A 21,700-nucleotide genomic window follows, 5' to 3' on the forward strand; every position below is an offset into this window, starting at 1 on the left:
TCCAAAGCAAAATTGCACACTCTCATTCACTCACGCACAGGCTGTATGTAGTGATAGCATCCTCGTCACCAAGGTCATTCTCAGAAGTATGTTGATGCTTTGCCAAAGGATGACCAAATGTACGTTTCTCTCTTTTTGTTTTAAATCCCTCCTTTATGACATAATTAAGTTTCTTTGTGACCATCTACCACATAAAGTGTCTGGCAGTTTTCATGTAGAATTACATATGACTGAGATACTGCACTATATTCACAGGAGATGACCCCTGCCTGAGGACTCTCAGAAATGTTCATGGCAGCAAGGGGTCATACCTGAAAGGGTGCACAGAAGAACTGAGGACAATCCATAACCAGCTATAAAAACCATTTGTATTTCCATAGAGGCAAACTGCTTAGAACCTGTCTCTAATTCTAATGTACAGGTTAATCTTTGAATAATGGTTCTTTTAAAGTAATAATAAAGGTAGTTCCATAGCGCTGCCTTGAATAGAAAGTGAGGAGAGAAGTATTTTGATGATTATAGAGAAGTGATGGCATGGCTGAGAATTTTGCTATTAAACTATGCCATAGGTGAGATTGATGTTAGTGGTTTAAACTAGAATTTCTTTCACTTCATTAGCCTTTTGTCAAGAGTATCACACCATTTTGATTCAATTGGTTGCATACTTGCCTGTGGGTCAGAAAATTCTAGGTTGAAATCCTGCATCAGGACCCAATCCTGATACTGCAGCCCAGTATTAAGGGCCTGATCCTTCGCCCATTAAAATGTTTGGCAAAATTCCCAATGACTTTATGAAAGCAGGATTGGGTCCTTGCATAGATGGGAACTATTGCGAAGCACATAACGGATGCTGGATTTGCCTGTACAGTCACTGCATCTTACTCACTACTTTGTGAGGCACTTTGGGGCTTGGTTTTGTATAGTATGGTATTTCTTGCTCAGTGTTTCCATTATGCTTTCCCATGAGCCATCAAAGTGTGGAATCAGGAAAACAGGACTTGTGGCTGGGAGAGAACTCTCTCTTTGTGGGGTCCTGAAGCACAACATATCAAAGCAGAAATATTTTAAGGAGTGTTGGAATACCTTCTAGCACATAGAGCTTGAGATAACAAACAGTAGAATCTCCAACTTTTAAAAAGTTCTAGTAAGACAAAAGTCGCTAAACTTTCTCTTGGTTTTTATTTCTCTTCTTTTTTTTTTTTTTAGTTCACGTGCAAAACGTTCTCCCAAGCAGCGTCGGAGACATCAGATAAATGGCAGCCCTATTGATGCTGAGAAGGACAGGCTAATCACCACTGACAGTGATGGGACATACAAAAGACCACCAGGAGTCAATAATTCTGCATATATTGTATGTTTGTCTTTTAGATGATAGGAATACACTGATAATTCTTACGATAACTGTGGCTTAGGCAAATCTCCTATTTTCCTGGTATGCTCTGAGTGGCTACTTTATATGCTAATTCCATTTGGATGAAACTGAGTGAGTCAAGAACCTCCTATGCAGAATGCTTGGGTAAAATAGTGAAAGCCTGTAATTTTCCACTCATGCTGGCGTTGCTTGGCCTTCAGAACAGAAGCACTGAAAAGCATTTTTATCAGTCCCAATAAACTATATAATGAGAATTGGAAATGGGGCCATTAGGGACAGTAATAATAGGAAATGCTATGAAATGGAAAAAGGATTCTCCAATGAGCAACTTTAGAAGCAAAAATATAAATTCTGGAAAAGACCCATCACATGAAAATGTATGTATGCTACAGGATCCTTTGAGCATGGTCAGTTCAGTACCTTCTAGTCCACGTTGCCGGTGATTAAATAATCCCAAATGTTATAGGAAATTTTATGGTAGTTTTTCAGGTAGTGAAAAACTGAAGTCCCTCAATGACAGATTTTCTTTTCTTTAAACTTAGATATCAGTGCAGAAATAACTGAAATCATTCTCAGACAGTCTCTAGCAAATTAGCTTCATTTCCATGTTAAAAATAGTAACTAAGAACTTTTAAGTTTAATAATATCATGTAATAAACTGCACTTACTATGCTTCCTGCACCCACACTCTGGCCACTAATCAGTCTTCACTCAGACTGCTGCTAACATTCAAAACCTCTGGACAGTTTCAAACAGTTTCCATTTTTAAAAATGTAGTGAAGGACCATAATGTTTCTTTCTGTGGTCTTCATCGGCGTTCAAAACATGCGCAATGATCATTTTAATGTCACCTGTATCGGAATGAATTCTAGTCCGCAGCTATTTAATTGAGACTTGTGGAGAGTTGGCCCTCAGCATTCTAAACTCCCAGGGAAGTAGAGGGGTGTGGCTTGTTAGTTGGCACTGCAGCCGGCATGCAGTGGCAAGAAGGAGCTGGCACAATAAGTCTGCTACTGCAAAGCTGCGTAACTTCCTGTTACTGAGGAGCAATATGCTCCTGAGATAAGACCCTATGTAGTAATTGTGCTGGCTACATCAGGCTGCTGTCAGGTAATTGCTGCCTGTTGTGAATCCCTTTAAGACGCACTTCAGTTCAGCTTCCTCACAGCTAACGGCTTAGCTGTTGAATAGCTCCTGTCCTGTGTTGCTCAGGATAGCCGTAATTGTTTCATATTTCGGCTAACGTGGTCAGTTGTTACACAAAGACTTAACTCACTCCGTAGAGCTGCAAAGATTCAGAAAGACTTCATTTAGAGCAGGGGTGGGCATACTACAGCCTGGGGGCCGCATCTGGCCCTTCAGACGTTTTAATCCAGCCCTTGAGCTCCTGACTGGGAGCAGGGTCCGGGGCTTGCCCTTCTCCGCACTTGCTGGGGCTCCTTGTGTCTCCTGGAAGCAGCGGCATGTCCCTCTCCGGCTCCTGTGCGTGGGGCAGCCAGAGGCTCCACACGCTGCCCCAACACAACCCCTGCAGCTCCCATTGGCCGGGAACCATGAGCATTCATGGCCCGCCATACAATTTCCATACCCAGATGTGGCCCTCGGGCCAAAAAGTTTGCCCACCCCTGATTTAGAGAGAGAGAGCTCAGACTGTCATCTTCTAGCTAAGTCGGCATTCACTATGTGATTTCAGATACACATATATTTACAAGCCACATCATTCTAGTGCAGCTAGGTCTCTATCGGGCGGTACGCTGCTCCCCACTTAGTATCATAGTGAGGGAGCTTAAATTGGCTGAAACATTTGAACTAAAATGACTCTCTGGTAGAAGAATTGGGCAGGTTTTGTCTGGCACTCTCACAGATGCATTATATCTCAACTTGGTTTTGGTGGTCATAAGATTTAAGGATAGAAGGCACCACCAGATCATCTAGTCTGACCTCCTGTATGTCACAGGCCACCAACATGACCCCGCACACTAAACCCAACAACCGAATTGAGACCAAAGTGTTACAACCCCCAGGAGATTAGATTGTTATGCTGCAAGGAGAGAATAGGAGGGACTGAGGTGCACCAGTGCCTGAGGCCCCCGCAATGGCAGGGAAATGATTAAGTGAGATGTACCCAGATAATCCTGGCAAGTGACCCACCCCCACATGCTGCAAAGGAAGGCAAAAACCCTAAGGCCACTGCCAATCTGACTTGGGGGAAAATTCCTTCCTGACCACATATATGGCGATCAGTTAGACCCTAAACAGGTGAGCAAGAACTAGCCAGCAAGCGCCTGAGAGACAGAATGCTCGATGCCACCTCAGAGCACTGGTCCACCCCGTCCAGGGTCTCATTTACAGCTATGGCCACCCCGATGATGCTTCGAAAGAAGGAGACCACCCCCCCACCAAATTCTTGGGGGGGCGGAGGGAGGAAATCCCTTCCTGATTCCTGCAGGTGGCCGGCTGAAGCTCTGAAGCATGAGCTTTTAGGAACATAAGACATAAACCAGAAATGAGTCCTGCCACCTACCATCACCAGCAACACTATCATAGAGTCGCATCGATCAATTTGTGCTGTTCTCTCGTGTTGTTTGCCTGCACAACTCCTATTGGGAGGCAGTTCTAGAACCTCTCCCCTCTGATGGTTAGAAGCCTTCTTCTGATTTCCAGCCTGAATTTGTTCGGAGTCAGTTCAACCCATTTGTTGTTCTGTCAACACTGTCCTGTAGCTTAAATAGCTCCTCACCCTCCCTGATATTTACCCCTCCCCCAATGTATTTATAGAAAGCAATCATATCCCCTATCAGCCTTCTTTTTGCTAGGATAAACAAGCCAAGCTCTTCCGGTCTGCTCTCATAAGATAGGCTGTCCATTCTCTCATGATCACACCAGTAGCCCTTTTCTGCATCTGCTCCAGTTTGAGTTCATCTTTCTTGAACCTGGGTGACCAAAATTGTACACAGTATTCCAGATGAGGTCTCACCAGTGCCTCGCACAGTGGCATTAATACTTCTCTATCTCTACTGGAAATGCCTCGCCTTTTTCACAACTGCATCCCACTGGTGGCTAATAGTCATCCTGTGATCAATCCACACACCCAGGTCTCTCTCCTCTGTTGCTTCCAGCTTGTTCTAATCCTTGTTCAGAAGTTAAATGTCACTGTGACTTGAAACTGTGTATGTAAAAGTCTGTCTGACTCCTGCTTCCATTCTCTGTCTTCTCTGTAGTCCGATCCTGACCTGCCTGCAGAATCACAGACACCTTCTTCTCTTGATCTCGGGAAGTACCCAGGCTTGCCTCCCCACCCAGCCTCTCAGTACATCCCTCCACAGCCATCCATTGAAGAGGCCCGGCAGACTATGCACTCTCTCTTGGATGATGCCTTTGCCCTGGTGGCTCCCAGTAGCCAAGCAGCCAGTTCCACTGCCATCACGTCACCTGGGGTCTCTGCGGGACAGCCGGTAAACAACACTCCTGCTCGAGCAGGGAGGGGAACCACATGCCCCCAGTGGGGATCACCATATGGTCCAGCCCAGGCAGTAAACAACCCATTTAGTGTGAGTGATACATCTTGAAAGGCTTTTCTGGGCAGGGTGTTAGGACCAGTTGAGCCGTGGTCACTATTGTTATACCTTTTAGATCAGGGTTCATCATGGATATTGAGCAATTACTGGAATTGGGTGTCCGTGATGTGAAGTTACAAAATGGGGGACTCACTATTTATACCACCCTGTGAACCTTTTTTTCTCCTTCGGAGGCAGATAGGAGTTCTCTTTTAAGAGAATGCTTTCCTGGTCCACTCAGTTGTGATCTTTCACAGATCAGTCTTGGTATTTAAATTAATAATATTTCTTTTCTGAAGTCTGTTTTAGCTTAGCACCTATTTAGAGCCCGTAAAGATAAAGTTCTAAGTATTTAGCCAGAGTTTTCCACCAGGACATTTGAGACCAGGACATCCTGATTCCACCTCCCCTGCTCTAACCATTAGACTATGCTCCTGTATGAAATTGTAAATAGAGTTGGAAGTCTGTTGTACAAAATACATCATTTTAGGCAGGGATAAATTAAAATCTAGCACTACCTGTGTGCCATTGGCTCCCCCCACTCACACAAGGTAAAATAAAAGCGCAGGTTTTCATAAAATTTATATTAAATATACATTGAAGGGGGCCTTGAGCTGCAAGTCAGAGAACATATTTTCAAAAGGTGGGTAAGCCACATAAGGAGCATGGGCAAACATAGAAGAGCTAGTTATCCTGTTGGAGCTGCACTTCCCAGGTCTTCTTGTGCCACTTAACAAAAAATGTTTGTAAATCTTTGTCCGTAAACTTGCAGTCAGCTCACACATAGGCCTGGCAATTGGGTCTCATTCAAGCTGTAAAAGACTGGCTGAAATTTCCAGTTTATTGATTTTATTTTTATTCATTTATTTCCAACAGAGATACGTGGAATTTGGAATGACTCCTCCAACAGCGCCGGGTCTGCTGCAGAGGTACCTTTTTGTTCATGGAATTTTAATTATTATTAATATTACATTAGCTCCAAGAGGCCCTACTGAGATTGAGACCCTACTTTGTTAGGTACTGTGCAAACTCAGGGTGTCAAACAGATGGCCCACAGGCCAGATGCAGCCTGCATAAAGTATTTATGTGGCCAACATGACATACTCAGATTATGTAGATTCCAAGCTTTAATTAAAAGACAATAAATTTCCAGCCTTCATGGCTGCAAAGATAACCTTCCAAATGTGAATGGAGCATACCATTGAGTGCCAGAGTCTGCAGAGAGCCTGAAACAATGACTCAAACATGTGTACCCTGTTAATCTCATTGGAGTAGCATTTCTAAAGCCCAGTGATGAAGAAATGTCATTGTCAACATTAACTGTTCCATTGCTGATCATTTTAATAGATGGAACAGGAAAGAGGGTGGGAGTTGGGAGTTCCAGGGAGGGAAGTGCAGAGGGAAGAACGGAAGAGACTTAAGAGGGAGGGAGGGGAAGGAAGAAAAACACAGGGCAGGAGTAGCATCGGCGCAAAGGGACGCTGAGTATCGCAATGAACGATGCTGAATATGTCCAAAAGTTGCTGAGTAAATAACTAATAAATAAAAGTTTAGTTACTACATAGAGACTGTCTGTATCTTTCCCTTAATCTCTGTGCAAACCTCTCTCACTGATGTCAATGAGAGATGCACTGTAGATTGAGGAGAACATGAAGTCCTTAATATATAACCCTGCCATGGACCATAATTAAACATGTAATTAAACTCTCTCCTCTGAGTAGATTTGACACTTTTGGTATAAACACATATTAAGAAACAGTCTCTGTCCCAATGAGCTTACATTCTAAACAGACAAGACAGACAAAGGGTGTGAGGGTAAACGGAGCACAAAGAGGTGGAGCCCAGAATAGAGCTCAGGTGGCCTGCATACCAGTCCAGTGCACTCTCCTTTACACCAAGTTGCTTCTCCCGTCTTTGTTTCATACATATAAAATGTGTACACTGTATGCCAATGAGAGAACGCTTTCTTTGTTGGTGGGCAGCCACTTTTGCAATGGTTAAACATATGCAATGGTTAACCATGCTTGTTAACTCTTTATTTTATTGGGCAAATGGAGATCTAAGCCCCAGTCCTTTGAGAACGTCATGGATACATCCCTGCAGGTCTCAGGCCAGAGTTGGGAAGTTAGCTATATTCTGAGGACACGTGCTTGAAGAGAAGTATGGAAGGAACTGTATGATCCCTTCCGTATCTCTCAGTGCTCTGCTCATGGTGCAGCAGCGGGCTACAGGAAGTTCATACTTTGCAGTCTCTGCTAGATGGAAAAGCACTGTGGTAGATAAGGGAGATTAAGGTTTGTGCCAGATGCTGAATGAATAGCGGAACACTGCCCATGCTCAAATGTCAGATGTTAATAATAAAAGAAATTAAATTAACTAACCAGCAAATCAGAGCAACCAAATGTACTTCACTCCACCCAAAGGCTCCCTCTTGCCCATTCCCTCTGCCCTCTTGAAAAGCCCTGTAAATAAATGGTCTTCCCTTCATGCCCAAGAGATTCAACTTATTTTGGGACAAGTGGGAGTAAATTCCAGAGCAAATAGGGCCTCTCAGAGAAGGCCTGGTAGCAGGCCCACCTCTATAAAATCAGTGGGGATCTATCTCCATAGGCTCTCCTGGCCCTGCTGAGGTAGTCTCATATGAAGAAGGAGGTAAGAACATCCCAATCTATGTAGATAAATAAGGGAAACATTATTCCTTGTAGTTTACAACTGATAAATGCTTCCCTTCCCTCCCAGCTCCAAATTTACTATTTGGCTTTCCCTTTAATTCCCATATAACCACAAATGTTCAATATACAATATAAAATGGGAGCAAGTTACAGTTCCAAAAGCTTACCCCAGTAAAGGGAAGATCACCTGCTAACCTAGGAGACAGACATGTCAGAGCACAAATTCTCATCAAGACAAAGCTCCAAGAGAAAGTCGGGGTCTGATGTATACATAATGTATTGCTTCATTATTTTATTTATTTTTAAATGAATGTAGTTCTTGGAGCAGGGCTGTGCTGACAGTCCTAGGCACTGAAGTCTGCTATCTGCAGAATGGGGATCGATGGTTTTTCCCTGCCCATGGGACTGAGACTGAAAGGATCACCTCGAGAAGAGGAGAGGGGAATTAAGTCCCCATGCACATTTGCTCTTTGAGGTCTTGGCTGATACGGCCAATCACGACATGAGAAGATGATTTTGTGATTGGGACACTAGTATGTTAGAAACTGTACTGAGATCCCCAACTCACTGTATGTAGATCACCACTAGGCATCAATTATTAACCATTTTCATTCACTCTCAACCGGTCTCAGATTTAGAGAGAGGCGGCCTAATAGTGGAAGGCTCTGTAGCTAGTTATCAAATCCTTGAACAAGGCAGTACCTTCGCTGTGTATTACTTTTTCAAAAGGCTACGAGCCCCTGGACACAGGCCGTTTGAATTTCCTTAAGTTAAACATTAATACCACCGTTGTTGTTATTGGTGGAAACCCAGGACCTGCTAGTGCCAGTGGGTTAAAGTAACAACCTGCAATTCATTGACCTGCACAGGAAGGTTTCTTTGAAGACAGTATAAAATACCATGGCTGCTTCATTTTAGATTGTGTTGGAGAAGGGAAGAAATGTAATGTATTCAAGTAAAGAAGGTTACACTCATTTCCTGAAGACAAAGATAATGAAACTGCTAGAAACAATGCAGAAAGCTATAGAAATAGGAAGGAGAGTGTTTTGAAGTCACTGCAGTAGGCAGACATTATTAACGTCACAGTCCAGTGGCTTAAATAGCCAATGCATGGAACAGTGATTGGGAAACCAGATTGTTCCTTTTTCTCTATACTAATGCAATCCACATATTTAATGGGTTGGAACCAACCTGGGCAGAAAGGCAAAACATATAAAGTTAGGTCACTTACCTACTGTGCCGATACTGGGGCTTAGCAGCCATTATCGTGGTATGAATGTTGCATCGTGCAATAGGAATACACTGAGCTTGAGCATACTGAGAATGTCTAAATCTAAAAATTGATTTGCAAAGGGATTTTTTTCCAATTAAATTTGCTAGAAGTGAAACCTTTCCATTGAAACTAGAGAGGCCAGGTGGAAGGCTGGTCTGGAAGATAGAAGCCAAGCCTGGAAAGTCTGTCTGGTCCAAATTTGGACCAGCAATAGCTAGGTAATGACCCAGGTATCCATTTTGCATCATCTGTCATGGATCTCTGACTAGTGGTAAAGAGTAGCTAAAACCATCATTTATTATCATGAGAGGCTTGAGGAGAACTGTTAACCATGAACTCCTTTCATCTACAGAAAGAGCAACAGTAATGGAAATACTTGTGCCCCCCACTCAAAAAATAATTTTGCACAAAAATAACACCCTCAGCCGTAATATTGGGAGGATATTTCCTTTGAAAAGAAACATCTAAAATGATTCTAATAGATTATTGATTGTAAGGTTCCAATTTGGTGCTGTAGGCATGAAATACCGTATGAGTGCTTCTCTCACTATTGTACTCTTACTGGTCCCCAGATGATAACCCCAAATAGACATCGTTAAACCCCTTTCAGACATTCATTTTAACATCCCGTGATGCTTGGAAAGCTGGTTCCAAATCACTTCGATGGAGCTGCTGAGGAGATAATTGGGAACAAGTTCATGGGAGATAGGGAGTGTGTGACTGTTCCAAACTAAAAATGTTACTCTTGAACCCTTCCGAACTCTTTTCTTTAGGCTGTATCCTAAATGACTAATATATTGTATTTTAAATTACTGATTTCTCTGTATTAGGTTCCACATCCCATTACCAACTTTCTGAGTCATGCAGTCCTCTGAGCCTTTCGTATGTAGGTCACTGGTACAAACGCCCCCCAGGTCAGCAGTGGCTTGAGTGAAATACAATCAGATGACTGTTTAGTGGTCCATGTTAATGAGTGGAATAAAAACCTAGGGAGAGTAAATAGCCCAATTCCTAGGAAAAAGCTGCTCAGACACCAGGGTGATGAGCATAGTATAGGAACTTGGGCCCCAGTCCTGTAAGATGCTCAATCTGGGCACTGTGGGCACATGAGTTCCTGCAGAGTTCATTGCAGGATCGAGGGTATAGTTAAATGGGAGTCCATGTCACAGAGAGCACTCTCACAATGAGCACTGATTGGCACCATGTTGACACACTCAGCAGAGAAACTGAGAGTTTGATAGACAGTGGAGATCAAGGTAATCCTTAAATGTGATCTCTCCAGCGCAGGGTGAGGCACATTGGTATAACAGTTCCGTGAATAGGCTTTCCTCTCCAGTGCTGTCAATCTGACACATTTTATTAATGCTAAGTCACCTTAGACTACCCTTGGTAAGCAAACAATCATGGAATTATGATTATCACCATTGGTGGAGACTGCCTTTGAATAATTGCACTGCAGGAAATAGGGATGTCAGCGTACCTCCTCTTGACCTGTGTCACGACACAACATGACATGGTGCGATGTATCTCATATCATCACAGGCTGCTTGAAAATTTATAGAGCTCAACACAGCAAATATTCATGATGCTTAGGGAAGTACCCATAAACCAAATGGTATCTTTGTTTGCCAAATACACGTTACATTTTGCTGTTGATTTAGATCCAAGCCCCTGACTCAGCAACATTTGTCAGTGCAGTTTTTGGGTCCCTAAATTAAGCAGGTGCATTTCTACTGAAGTCAGTGAAGTTAGATGAACCTGCTTACGTTAGTAGTGAATTTGACTATCTCCTATTCCGTGGTCGCTTTGAGGTAGTAGCGATGATGGTTTTCCTCAGCGGAAAAGTAAATCTTTCTTTTTTTCAAACCCTTCTCAGTGCATTGAAGCCATTCCAATCTATGAAAATACTTGGGTTTAAACTCCTGTGTTAGTCTTTGTACAAGCCTTTTCTTATGAAGTGCATGTTACGAAAGAGGATTGTGGTAATGAAGTTGAATTCTTTTTGTAGCAGCTATGGTAAAAATATGCATGAGTGATCATAATAGGGTTAAGTATAAGGGACAAGTGTAAATATTTTCACAGTAGAAAGGTTAGTCAGTGTGATCTTATGTTGCTCTGCCAACAGGCAAAGTTTTGGCCCGGGTTTCCTTCAGCCTGCAGAGTTAATGCACCCAGACCAGCAACAATCCGATGTTCAGTATTCCTCCAGAGGGCTATACCCAGAAGAAATGCCATCAGTGGCACGGCCACGACCAGTTGGAAGCACTGCAGGTAATTTTGGTTTATACTGAACATGCACTGGAATATTACACCTTTTTCAAATATGTTCCATATATAGTTGTCCCTATTAAAAGCCATCATTTGCCATCAGGTGGTACTACGGTGACCAGATAGCAAGTGTGAAAAATTGGGGTGGGGGGTGATAGGGTCTGGTGTAAGAGAGAGCCTCTAATATTGGGACAGTCCTTATAAAATCGGGACAACATCTGGTCACCGTAGATGGTACACTCCAAACTTAGGCTTTGTTTTCACTGCCAACTAACTATTGCTAGCTATCCCCGTATAAAATTCTAGTGGAGACAGGGCACTGAAGTTTTTACTGCTAGCTCGCAAGGCAAGGTCATCACTATACCTAGGCCTGAGCCTCGCTGCCTCGTGGTAAAAACTACAGTGCCACTAGGCTTTTTCAGTGGGATAGTTAATGTGTATTAGTTATCCTGTGGTTAAACCCCCCCTTTTTTTTTGGTAGTGAAAAGATAGCCTTACCATAGGAAATAACTTCAGCATTTCAAAAAGAGTTCAGTGAATGTTGACATTTCACAGGTGACCGCGGTATGTCCTTTGTGGTAAATTAAACAGTAACTGATGCCTTCTGGAGAAAACATTCCATTCAGAAAAATTTTGCCTATTTACCCTGCATTTTTTTTCTTTTTTCTTACTAGGGACATTTGCATAAAAACAGTATCTGAAGAGTCTATCTATTTTCTGCTTTACCACATGAAATCATCTTCCCGGACTGTGAGACAATTTCCATAGCAAACAAGGTTCTAACTTCACATTGGGTTTAAGTGGCAGGAGCTGATGAACTCTTAAGAAACAAAGATTCTGTTCTCATGTAAATGTCTCTATTAACTTTCTTCCAAAAGAGAGGGAATTAAAATACTGAAAATATAGGTGTGCTCAAGAATTTCTAAATTAGACATGTCCATGTTGTAGTCCAGAGAATTAACTTTTGACCTGCAGCTGTCCTCTCCCTATAATTGTGCAAAGTGACGGTGGTGAAGGGGTTCACTCTTTCATAGATGATTTAATATATTATGTATACTGTTCCTTAAGTGTCTATGGTTGATCAGCTGTGGGTTTTTTGTTTCTGGTGAACTCAAATAACCAGTTTTTATCCTTCAATTAAGGAAGATACAATAACAACTAAATATCAGTTTTATTAATTTTTTTAAATTTATTTTAAGGAAAGAAGAGTAAAGTAAATATTACATGTAAGTTAGGCAACTTGTCTATGTGCCCACCCCTACCCCCTGCCCACAAAACACAGTCACTGAGTATCGACAACTCCTGTTTTTCAAAGTTTTCAATGAGGCATCTGCAGATCTTTAAAGTTATTTCGCTCCTACTGTATTTACAGAAAAATTTTGTCCCATCATAAGAGAAAATTTGGGGAAAAGTAAAGTTGGTATGTTGCTAAATGTCTCTCTTGTAATTAATGTTAGTGGCTCTCCTGGCATTCAGTAGAAAGCAGTGGGAAAGGAGTGGATTTAGGTTCCAGGCTGAGTTAATAAAGGAAGTAAGCTGTGTACTGGCCTTCCCGTTGGTTAATGTCAGTACTGTTTAATCTTTAAGCACAAACTAAAGCAGGAAAAACCATATTCAGGGATAGCCATTCATGTTGTGGCTCTGAGGGATGGAACAGAGAACAGTGTGCAGACTTAGGGTCTTGCTGGTTTGTTGGTGCAATAGCAAATGTCTCCTCCTTGCTGCCAGATCACTAGCATTTAAAATTGTAAGGGCCTTCTATAGTCTTTGTTTTAATGACTGGCATACACCTGACGTGTACATTCAGTGTGTACTTTCAGCAGTACATCAGAATGTGCATGTACGTGCAATGTTTGTTATCAATGAAAGGTGATGAAAAATACCGAATTTTGAGTGAGCTGCACCAGAGTAAAATGGTTTTCCCTTTCTCCAGTCTGCATTGGTATTCTTCTCTCTGCTGATCCTGATTAGTGTGTTAAACAAAAACTAAGCTTCTTTTTCTTCCTGCCTCCCAACCCCCACCAAAAATTTGTTAGCTTTTTGTCATTTGTCTGCCCTGCAAGCTTACTGTATATAAAGATGAAAAACCAATATTTGCTTTTAAGGTTCTCAGATACAGCACCTCACTCAAGTGGGAATTGCTAGCAGAACTGGATCCCAACAAGTGGAGATTGCCTCAGTCAGAGCAGGGCATGGCCAGCCGGGGGGACCAGGGTGGCCCCAGTATCGTGGAGAGGATGAATATGCTAGGAGAGATGCAGTGAGTACTGTGTTTCACATTTAAATAGTTTCTGAAGCAGTGATATGTTCAGTTTTTGCCTTTGTTGCTGTTTGGAATTTCTTCCGATGATTCTTTCACTTGCTTTTTCTGACGACCTCCACTTATTCTTCCAACCTTCACTCGCTCTTCTAACCTGGTTTGCTTGCTATTCTTTCACCTCCACTTCTCTAACCTCTTCCACCCATTCTTCCCTAACCGCTTCCTCACTCAAGGCCTTTAACCACTGTGTTCTGGTTATAGTTCACCACTTCTACCCCGGAGCTCCAGCAGAGGTCGAGTCTGCTTTCCATGCACTTCTTTAATTTGAGATAATTGCAGGTAGAAAGCACTGAAGTAAATGGCCAGGTTCTCTGCTGGCATGCATTGGCACAACTCAATTACTTCTATGGAGCTGCGCCAGTTCATATGGGCAGAGAATCTGGGTACTGAATGTAGCATTAGACGTGTCGTGTACAGCAGTAGAGATATTTCTGGACAAGGTGTTTTCCTTTCACCTGTCAACAACATATCTGTTCGTTTACCTATACTACCGGACAGGCACCATGATTTGACAAAATACTGCTTCCAGAAGATGGAATTTCCGATTAAACCATAAGCGTTGTGATGTTTCGGCTACTGTATTATCTTCCTCAGGAAAGATGTGGATACCTGTCACCAGCGTTTCATGCACTTGGTCTTTAAACCATTCCTTTACCCATACTGGCCTATGCCAGCTTCCTCATAATACCCTTTTGGAGATAACCCCTTTATGCTCTGGCTTTCTGCTGCACGCTCAAATTGTCACGTCTGTTCAAATTCGTCCCCTCCCTGAGGAAGAGAATTTCCTCCCTTTGTGTACTTCCAGCGGCATTTGTCCCCAGTAGCAATCCCCACTATCCATATTGTCTTAAAATAGGTGTATTTAACAAAAATATTGAGAGGCTCAACAAAAACAACATTAAACAGGATTGGGGCCTGATTTCTCAGAGGTGCGGCGCACTTCCTATTAACTTCCATTGGAATTGTGGGCACTCAGCATCTCTGAAAATCAGACAGGACGTAAATATGACTCTCCTCATACTATGCAAAACATAGACCATTTTGGCCTCGTTAGCTGTCTGCCTAATGTAGCTAGATATCTGTACCCCTGTTCCATGCTTAGGAATGCGGTATCCAAGTAACTCATTCTATTCTGGTCAGGATAAGCATCCTAATGCTCATTTATACCTAGCCCAGCACTCAGCGGAGAGATCTTACAGGCTCTGTTGCGTGTCTCTTCGAGTGGCATCTCAGGCTCAGTGTTGGTTGTCAGCCCTCATAATTTGTCCTTCAGCCCTTTCCCCAGGCAGCTCAAGTGACTTTAGTTTTATGGTCTTTAGGGCTTTTTTCTCAAGTGCATATGGAATATTATATCATTATTATTATTTTATTACTTGTATTACAGTATTGCTCAGACTCCAGTCAGGATCAGAGCCCCATTTTGCAAGATGCTAAGTAAACAGTTGTTTTTTCAGACATCAATACCTATCATATACACTCTTCCAGTGTTATCTCTGTATTGTCATACATTTCATTACATTATTTTTTCTTTGATAGACAGTGTCTCTTCATTTTCGCCCATCAGTTGTCTGGGTGGCTAGCGAGCATTTCAAGGCTTCTGGACCCATTTCAAAGGATTTTATTGCCCTTATTTTCAGTTACCAGCTCTTGTTGCCATTTCAAATAGGCACGCATCGCTCTAATGTGGTTTCAGCAAACATCCTTTCCTTTAGTCAACTGTAGTAGCAATTTATTTATGTTCTCTGCTCTTTTTCCTTTCTGATTGCTACAGTTTGTATGCAGATGCTTATGAGTTTTTCTCTTTAAAAAAAAAAAAAAAAAAGTGCAGATTATAACATTGACTAAAACCCTACAGAACATAGGTTCTGTTGCTTGTCACAGAGCCCACCTGAATGCCTATTCTGCCTCTCTAGTGGGGCAGTCGTTCTTTCCCTCCTTCTTACAAAGGGTAATTAAATGGAAAAAGAGAAAAAAATGCTAAATCCGTGCCCTAATCTGACCGTTCCCTGTAACAGAAAGGAAGTTTTTTCTATTGTATCTTCACAGACTGATGTCTTTCACTAGTTCAGATCTTTGCAATTCTCCTCTTTGGAAAGATGACATCTGGACATCTTGAAAAGTTTTCTTGATTACGATCACGTTCTTCAGGTGTCATGTTTCCTGGATGCTTGGGACCCTTTCACCAACATTCTACCGGCTCACTCTCTCTCATATGAACACACATTTCTGACATTATCCGCCACAGTTAGGAAGGTTAGAACTAGAATATTTTCTTCCCTAGTTGACACAGGTGGGTTCTGATTTTTTCGTGTTCCTGTGATGGACTCTATTACCTTACAGGATTTTTACCTCTGCTTCCCACATTCTGCACTCTCAGATTTTCTCTGGAATATGCTAAGCTACGAGTCTTCAATCTTGCTTCCTGACCCAAAATCAACAAGCAGGTCACTACACTTCACCCTACCCTTCCACTAAACTAATCCAAGAAGGCTTGATCCAGACTCCTTTGAAGTCAGTGGGAGGCTTTCCATTGACTTCGGAGGGATTTGGATAGCTAGAACAAGTTATAATATTTCTTTTAGGAAACAGTAAAATACTACACTCAAAAATACAGCCATCACTGTCACTCTTTCTGTGTCAAAATAGAGCGTATTATGAAGGAGGAAAGAATTCTCACTGAGAAAGCATCAGTGAAGTAGGGTACATGTTACTTTGATACGTATCTGCAAGGTAGAAAACATCTTTGTTTTGATAAGAAAAGGGAAAAATAATAGACTAAAACTACTTGCACAAATCCTTGTGCCTTTTTACTGGTAGACCATCTTCAACTGGTTGTCATAATCCATCTTATTGGTGGCGTTGTGAGCTAGTGTGTGTCAGTTTTTATAGCCTCAGATTTGTTTACCAATCTGATATCGGCTATGAGAGCCCAACAATAGCCACTTATGTTTTTTAATAAGATATTAAAAACCATCGAGGCAACTTTTAAACCAAAACAATCAACAACCACAGTCAACAAACATTCTCTTTTACTTCCACCAAGAAACCATTCCTGCCGTATTGATTGACTGTGTTTTACTAGATAAGAAGCTGAATCGTATAGTGACTTCTAATGTTAATGTACTCTGAAAATAGCTTAATTTGCTAGTAAAACCTCAGTGTCAAATGGAGTTTGTTTGCTTTTTTCAATTGGGACCATAGAACCCTGTTCCTCTTCAATATAGAATTAGACTACCTGTCAGGTCTGCTAACCAAAGACTGCAGGTAAGAATTATTTGAGTGCATTTGGCCGAGATGCCTCTATTTTGAAAAATCAGAGCAGCAATTCATTTCTTTCCAATAACTGAAATTGTTTCTTTCTCACAAGCAAGATGGGATACCACTTATAACAAAACAAAACAAAAAAAGCTGTACATTATCCAGCATAAATCCTTTCATTTTCCATCAAAGCTCCTTTTCCAAAAAAACCCAGCTGCACTGTACATGAGTTGTGCAAGATAGCATCCTACATATTATGGGGATGACTGTGATTTCAAGATTGTCATTTTAACAAAAATCCCAAGCCTATTCTTTAGTTGTCATCCATTACTAGTTTCAACTGCTTTGCCAGATTTCCCCGTTCACAGTATGAGAATTAAGAGACTACAGAAAATTTATTGTTTTGCTTAATGAATACAATTTTCTTCACTAGGGTCCCCTCTTTTCCTCCCCCACTTAAACTAAGACCCTCTTTTGCTTCTTAAGCAAATAGAACTAGGGAACAAAAACAGAGTGTATTCCTTGTTAATTTGGGACAATTGGGCCCTAAACCAAGGCAATTTTTCTGAAACTGTGTAGCTCAAACAACTCTAGAGAGTGGGAAATGAAATTTTTCTTGCTGAGTCTTTCTTCTAGTTCTGCTTTTACTAATTTGGGACCCTATTGGTCTCAGCAGTGTCCAAACACATGGTGACACTTCCTGCCCTGGAGAGTGCACAATCTGAATAGACAAGACAGAAATGAGTGAGGAAAGGGAAGTAGACGTATTCCCATTTTACAGATAATATGGGGAACTGAAGCGCAGAAAGATTAAGTGACTTGCCCAAGGACCAACAGGAAGTTGATGGCAGAGTGAGGAATTAAACCAAGTCCAGTCAAGTGTCTTATCCACAAGACAGTCCTTCGTGACTTTCTCCCAACTTTCCTGTATTTAAACATCAGACATTAGAGAATGGCCAGATTTTTGTAAACCTTAGAAGAGAATATGAGAATTCCTGAACTTGGGACAGGCCAGCAACTTATTTGTTTTGTGCCTCACAAGCACAATCACCCATTCACGCAGTAGGGAACTAGCAGGGGTTAGACATATCTCCATGCTGCTTTTTCGCTCTTCTCTGCCTTTTGTCTTTCTCCTTTCTCAAGCTCATCTTATTTTCAATAGAAAGAACAATCACTTTTTTTTTTTGCATTTTGCAGACACATATGCATGGGCATCAAGAATATTCCTCCTCACCAGTATTCCAGATGCAGAGGACTTCAGCCAGACAGCCCTCAGCACCACCTGCTCATCTTCCACACAGCAGCCTTCAGGGACAGGGGCTCTGCTACACCACCAGTTCCAATGAGGACCTCCAAACTGGTCATTCCTCGGCATCTCTCATAAAAGCAATTAGAGAGGAGCTTCTGCGACTCTCACAGAAACAGACAACAGTGCAGAACTTTCACAGCTGATTTGTTATGCTCTTGCAAATCTGCCAGGTATCTGCTTCCTATGGAAGCAAGAATCAAAGGAAATCAGCTACGTTTTTCTTCTGTCATCAGAGTGAACTTCCACAGCGCCAGAGATTACACATCAGAAAAGAGCAGCAACAAAAGGAGAGAGAGAGATTTGTGTGGAGGCAGGGATAGGGAGGCCAAAGTGGTAATGTCAGAGCTGGCTATTCGGCTTAATCTGTTAGCATTTACTGTGCCCCTCCTTGGTTTGATCTAATGAACAAAATAAAACTTTAGGTCAAAAGCTAACCCTAAAAAAACACATACGCGCGCACACAAACCCTCCACCAAGGATAGTAGACGGTGAGACGCCTGGCTTAAAGAAAAAGGCAAAGCTTTCCTGTTACCAGCAAGATGGACTGAATTAACATTTGATGAGAGATTACAAGAATTCTCCAGTCTTTTTAGTGAAGTGGCTCCTGTTACTGCTTTGCAGGATTACAAACGATATAAGATCGGAGACATTGAAGGTGTGATCCAGCATAGGAAATCACCTTAATGACAATAACAGTAAGACTACGTAGAAAAAAAAAAGGATTTCTGAGCTACTTGTCTCAAACCAGAACAATAATTGTTATAGCTCTGTGTTTTCAAATGGAGCTACTCTCTGCACTCCTCCCCGTTTTTCTTCTGGTGCTGAAGCTTCAAGTGTCCCTTCATCTTCATGTTTGCAAAGTAAAACCATGGCCTTTTTAAACCCAAGAATATATCCGGAAATTCATTCAGAGTGGGAAAGCAAAATGTCCAAAAAGAAAAGGCTGGATATTTATTTTGTTAAAAATACATTGAAATCTAGATGAGAATACTTAGTCATAGTTGAATTTTTGAGCATAAGTATGTATGTTTGTCTTCTAAACATAAATACTCTCATACTATATGCTTTCACAAGACCAGGGATAAAATATACTAACCTGTAGTTTGCGGTATGGCCAGAAAGCAAGCCAGCCTGGGTGATGCAGGATCACCAGCGCTAGTTATAAATTTACCATAAACCACAATGTACTTTGGGATCTCAGTCATATCTAGTGAAACTGAATCTTACAAAAGATAAAACTTGGGGCAAAGACATTTGGAATATTAACATAAGCTTAGATTTGTTGTTTGAGACAGTTATTTTATTTCTATCTGTTCCTACTGTCCCCATGGATGAAGGGGCACGGTAATGGTGGTACATGTCTTGGAGTATCTGTCATTATTTTTCCAGAGTTTCATTTACAATTAGCTATGAGTTTACTAATATTTGGCCATTGCACAATTGTAACCTGCATAATACACATGAAAATTCTAACTAAGTTTTGGTTTGTTGGAGTATTTTTATTTTTAACTTACATCGAATTAAAACTACAATGGTGGCATAGAGAAAGTGTAAGTTAATATTGGTCAGGACGCTTAGGAGTCTCACACTGAGACAGTGATGTTCTTGACTACTTGATACTAGGAGTTGGGATTTTCAAACACAGAACCCAAGGGTAGTAATGAATTGTCTGAACTATGGACCACGAAAGGGATCATCAAGCAGGTGGCTTTGGGGTATGTCTGAGTCTGCCTCATATAGATACCTTACTTGGCTGATACTTGAATCAGCGTTGGTATAGTATGCATAGGTAGCATTGTTATGGTAGGGTAACTATGAGGCTACGCGCTCGTATTACAAGACAGAGTTCAACTACTGTAGTGGGAATTGATTCACAATATGGTGGAAGTGAAAGCAAAAGAAGAGAAACTCTGCACCTACTTCCTGACACATGTATGTTAATTTCGCTCATTGTCACAATCACCAAAATTTGGCAGCTGCGGACTGAGCAACTGGTTGCTCATTAGCGTTGAAAAAGAATTCATATTGCCCCAGATATCAGGAAGAAGGTTACACCTTTATTGACCCAAGTTCATCAATAGGGCATATGAGACGCAGTGAGACATTTAACATACCAGGGCAGTCTAAGTGAAATTCTGAGGTTTATAATCAATCCCCCAGCCAGTGCTCCAAGCCTTCATGAGCCCAGACTGAGATACTGAATTTAATCCTGATGCCTGTGTGGTCGTGACCAGCGGAGCCATCAAGTCACTGATTTTTTATATTTTTTTAAATATTTTAATATGACATTCTTCAAGTTTTACCTTTTGACGTAGTGTGTAACATGTCATCCTTGGTACAATCATAATGGATAAAACATTGGTTTTATACAAAGGTTTGTAAAAGCAAACCCTGTGGATGCTTTAAAGAGAGACTTTCACACTGAAGCAAATTTGAAAAAGAAGAGCATTAGCAGGGTGAGAAATGTAATTGGGTCAGTATTTGTATGTTTTGATATTACTGAAGATGGTTTATTGGGTGTTTCATTAAAAATTTCCTCCCTCACAGCCCAGATTCTCCCTCTAGAACCTGAAGTAAAGTCTGATTACTGTGCTTCTGATATCACTCTGTTTATGGTGTCATTAATACATTGTGCTATTAATACATTATCATTGATCTATTGTGTGATCATGAATATAGTGTTATGAGTTCACTCCAGGAGAACATGGGCTGTTGAGTGTAAAATCTTTGCATTTAATAAATACTGTAACCAGCAAACATAGGTAAGAATTATGGAAGAATAGCTCTGAAATGGATGGGAGGGTAGGTGATTTAAGCCATACCCTCACTGCAGCATGTGGAGAGAACGTTGGAGTATATCATCACTTTTAGAGGTGGGGGGACAAGCACTTTTTCTTCCCAGTTTAAACACTGTGAACAACTTGAGAAAGGTGAAGGATTTAAGTTAGTCTGATAAGTTTTCTCTAGTATGAAAGTCCCTCTTTAAGACCTGAAGCGTTCATAGAGAAGTACAATCGATGTAAACACATTTAACAGTTTTGTGCCCGAGTACCGCTCTCAGACCTGCTTGAGACCTTATTTGCTATTCACCATCCATATATGGTCCTCTGTCTCCCAATGCCATTGAAAACCCTCCATGTAAGATGCCCAATGCTTCACTCAAAAGAATGGCCATAACACAAAGGGGTTGTGTGCAGACTTTCTGCAACTGCTGAATTGTTGAAGATTTAGGTGGCTCATGTGCTGCAAGAAAAGAGCACTGTCTGAAACATACGGGCCAAGATGTGTATTGCCTCTTTAGAATCCAGGCAAATGATCCAGTACTAATCACGTATATGTTTACCAGCCAATTTTAATGTTTTTAGTCACCTATAAAAAGGAAACCAGACCATGTTAATTTTTTTCTGAAAAGGAAAACAGAGGGAGTTTCAAGATGAGGGAGATTGGTTACCTAGGCCAGCTAGGTGTCTGGTTTGGTCAATTGTCCTTTTTATTGTACTGTTGTGTTACAGCTTTGTGGAAGAACAAAGAGTTCATTATAAAGTATATGTTAATGAATCTCATCAATCCCATTGATCACTTAGCTAGTATGTACATGCACAAGAAGCAGTGTTACCAATGCTTATATTTTAATTCTGTGGTTATACCATTCCACTTTGTAGAAACCTGCA

General features: G+C 41.4%; 1 protein-coding gene across 1 annotated transcript in view; it reads left to right on the forward strand.

The window, feature by feature from the left end:
• KIAA1549 (KIAA1549 ortholog) overlaps positions 1-18,172 on the forward strand; it is a 212,482-nt gene extending 194,310 nt beyond the window's left edge. The window contains exons 16-21 of the mRNA XM_065419825.1: positions 1,207-1,351; positions 4,594-4,923; positions 5,806-5,858; positions 11,000-11,145; positions 13,248-13,402; positions 17,918-18,172. Coding sequence (XP_065275897.1) covers positions 1,207-1,351; positions 4,594-4,923; positions 5,806-5,858; positions 11,000-11,145; positions 13,248-13,402; positions 17,918-18,172 — 1,084 coding nt within the window. The remainder of the gene's footprint in view (positions 1-1,206; positions 1,352-4,593; positions 4,924-5,805; positions 5,859-10,999; positions 11,146-13,247; positions 13,403-17,917) is intronic.
• The last annotated feature ends 3,528 nt before the right edge of the window (positions 18,173-21,700 follow it).

Source organism: Emys orbicularis, chromosome 1 (genome assembly GCF_028017835.1).
Source record: "Emys orbicularis isolate rEmyOrb1 chromosome 1, rEmyOrb1.hap1, whole genome shotgun sequence".
NCBI classification, from domain to species: Eukaryota; Metazoa; Chordata; order Testudines; family Emydidae; genus Emys; species Emys orbicularis.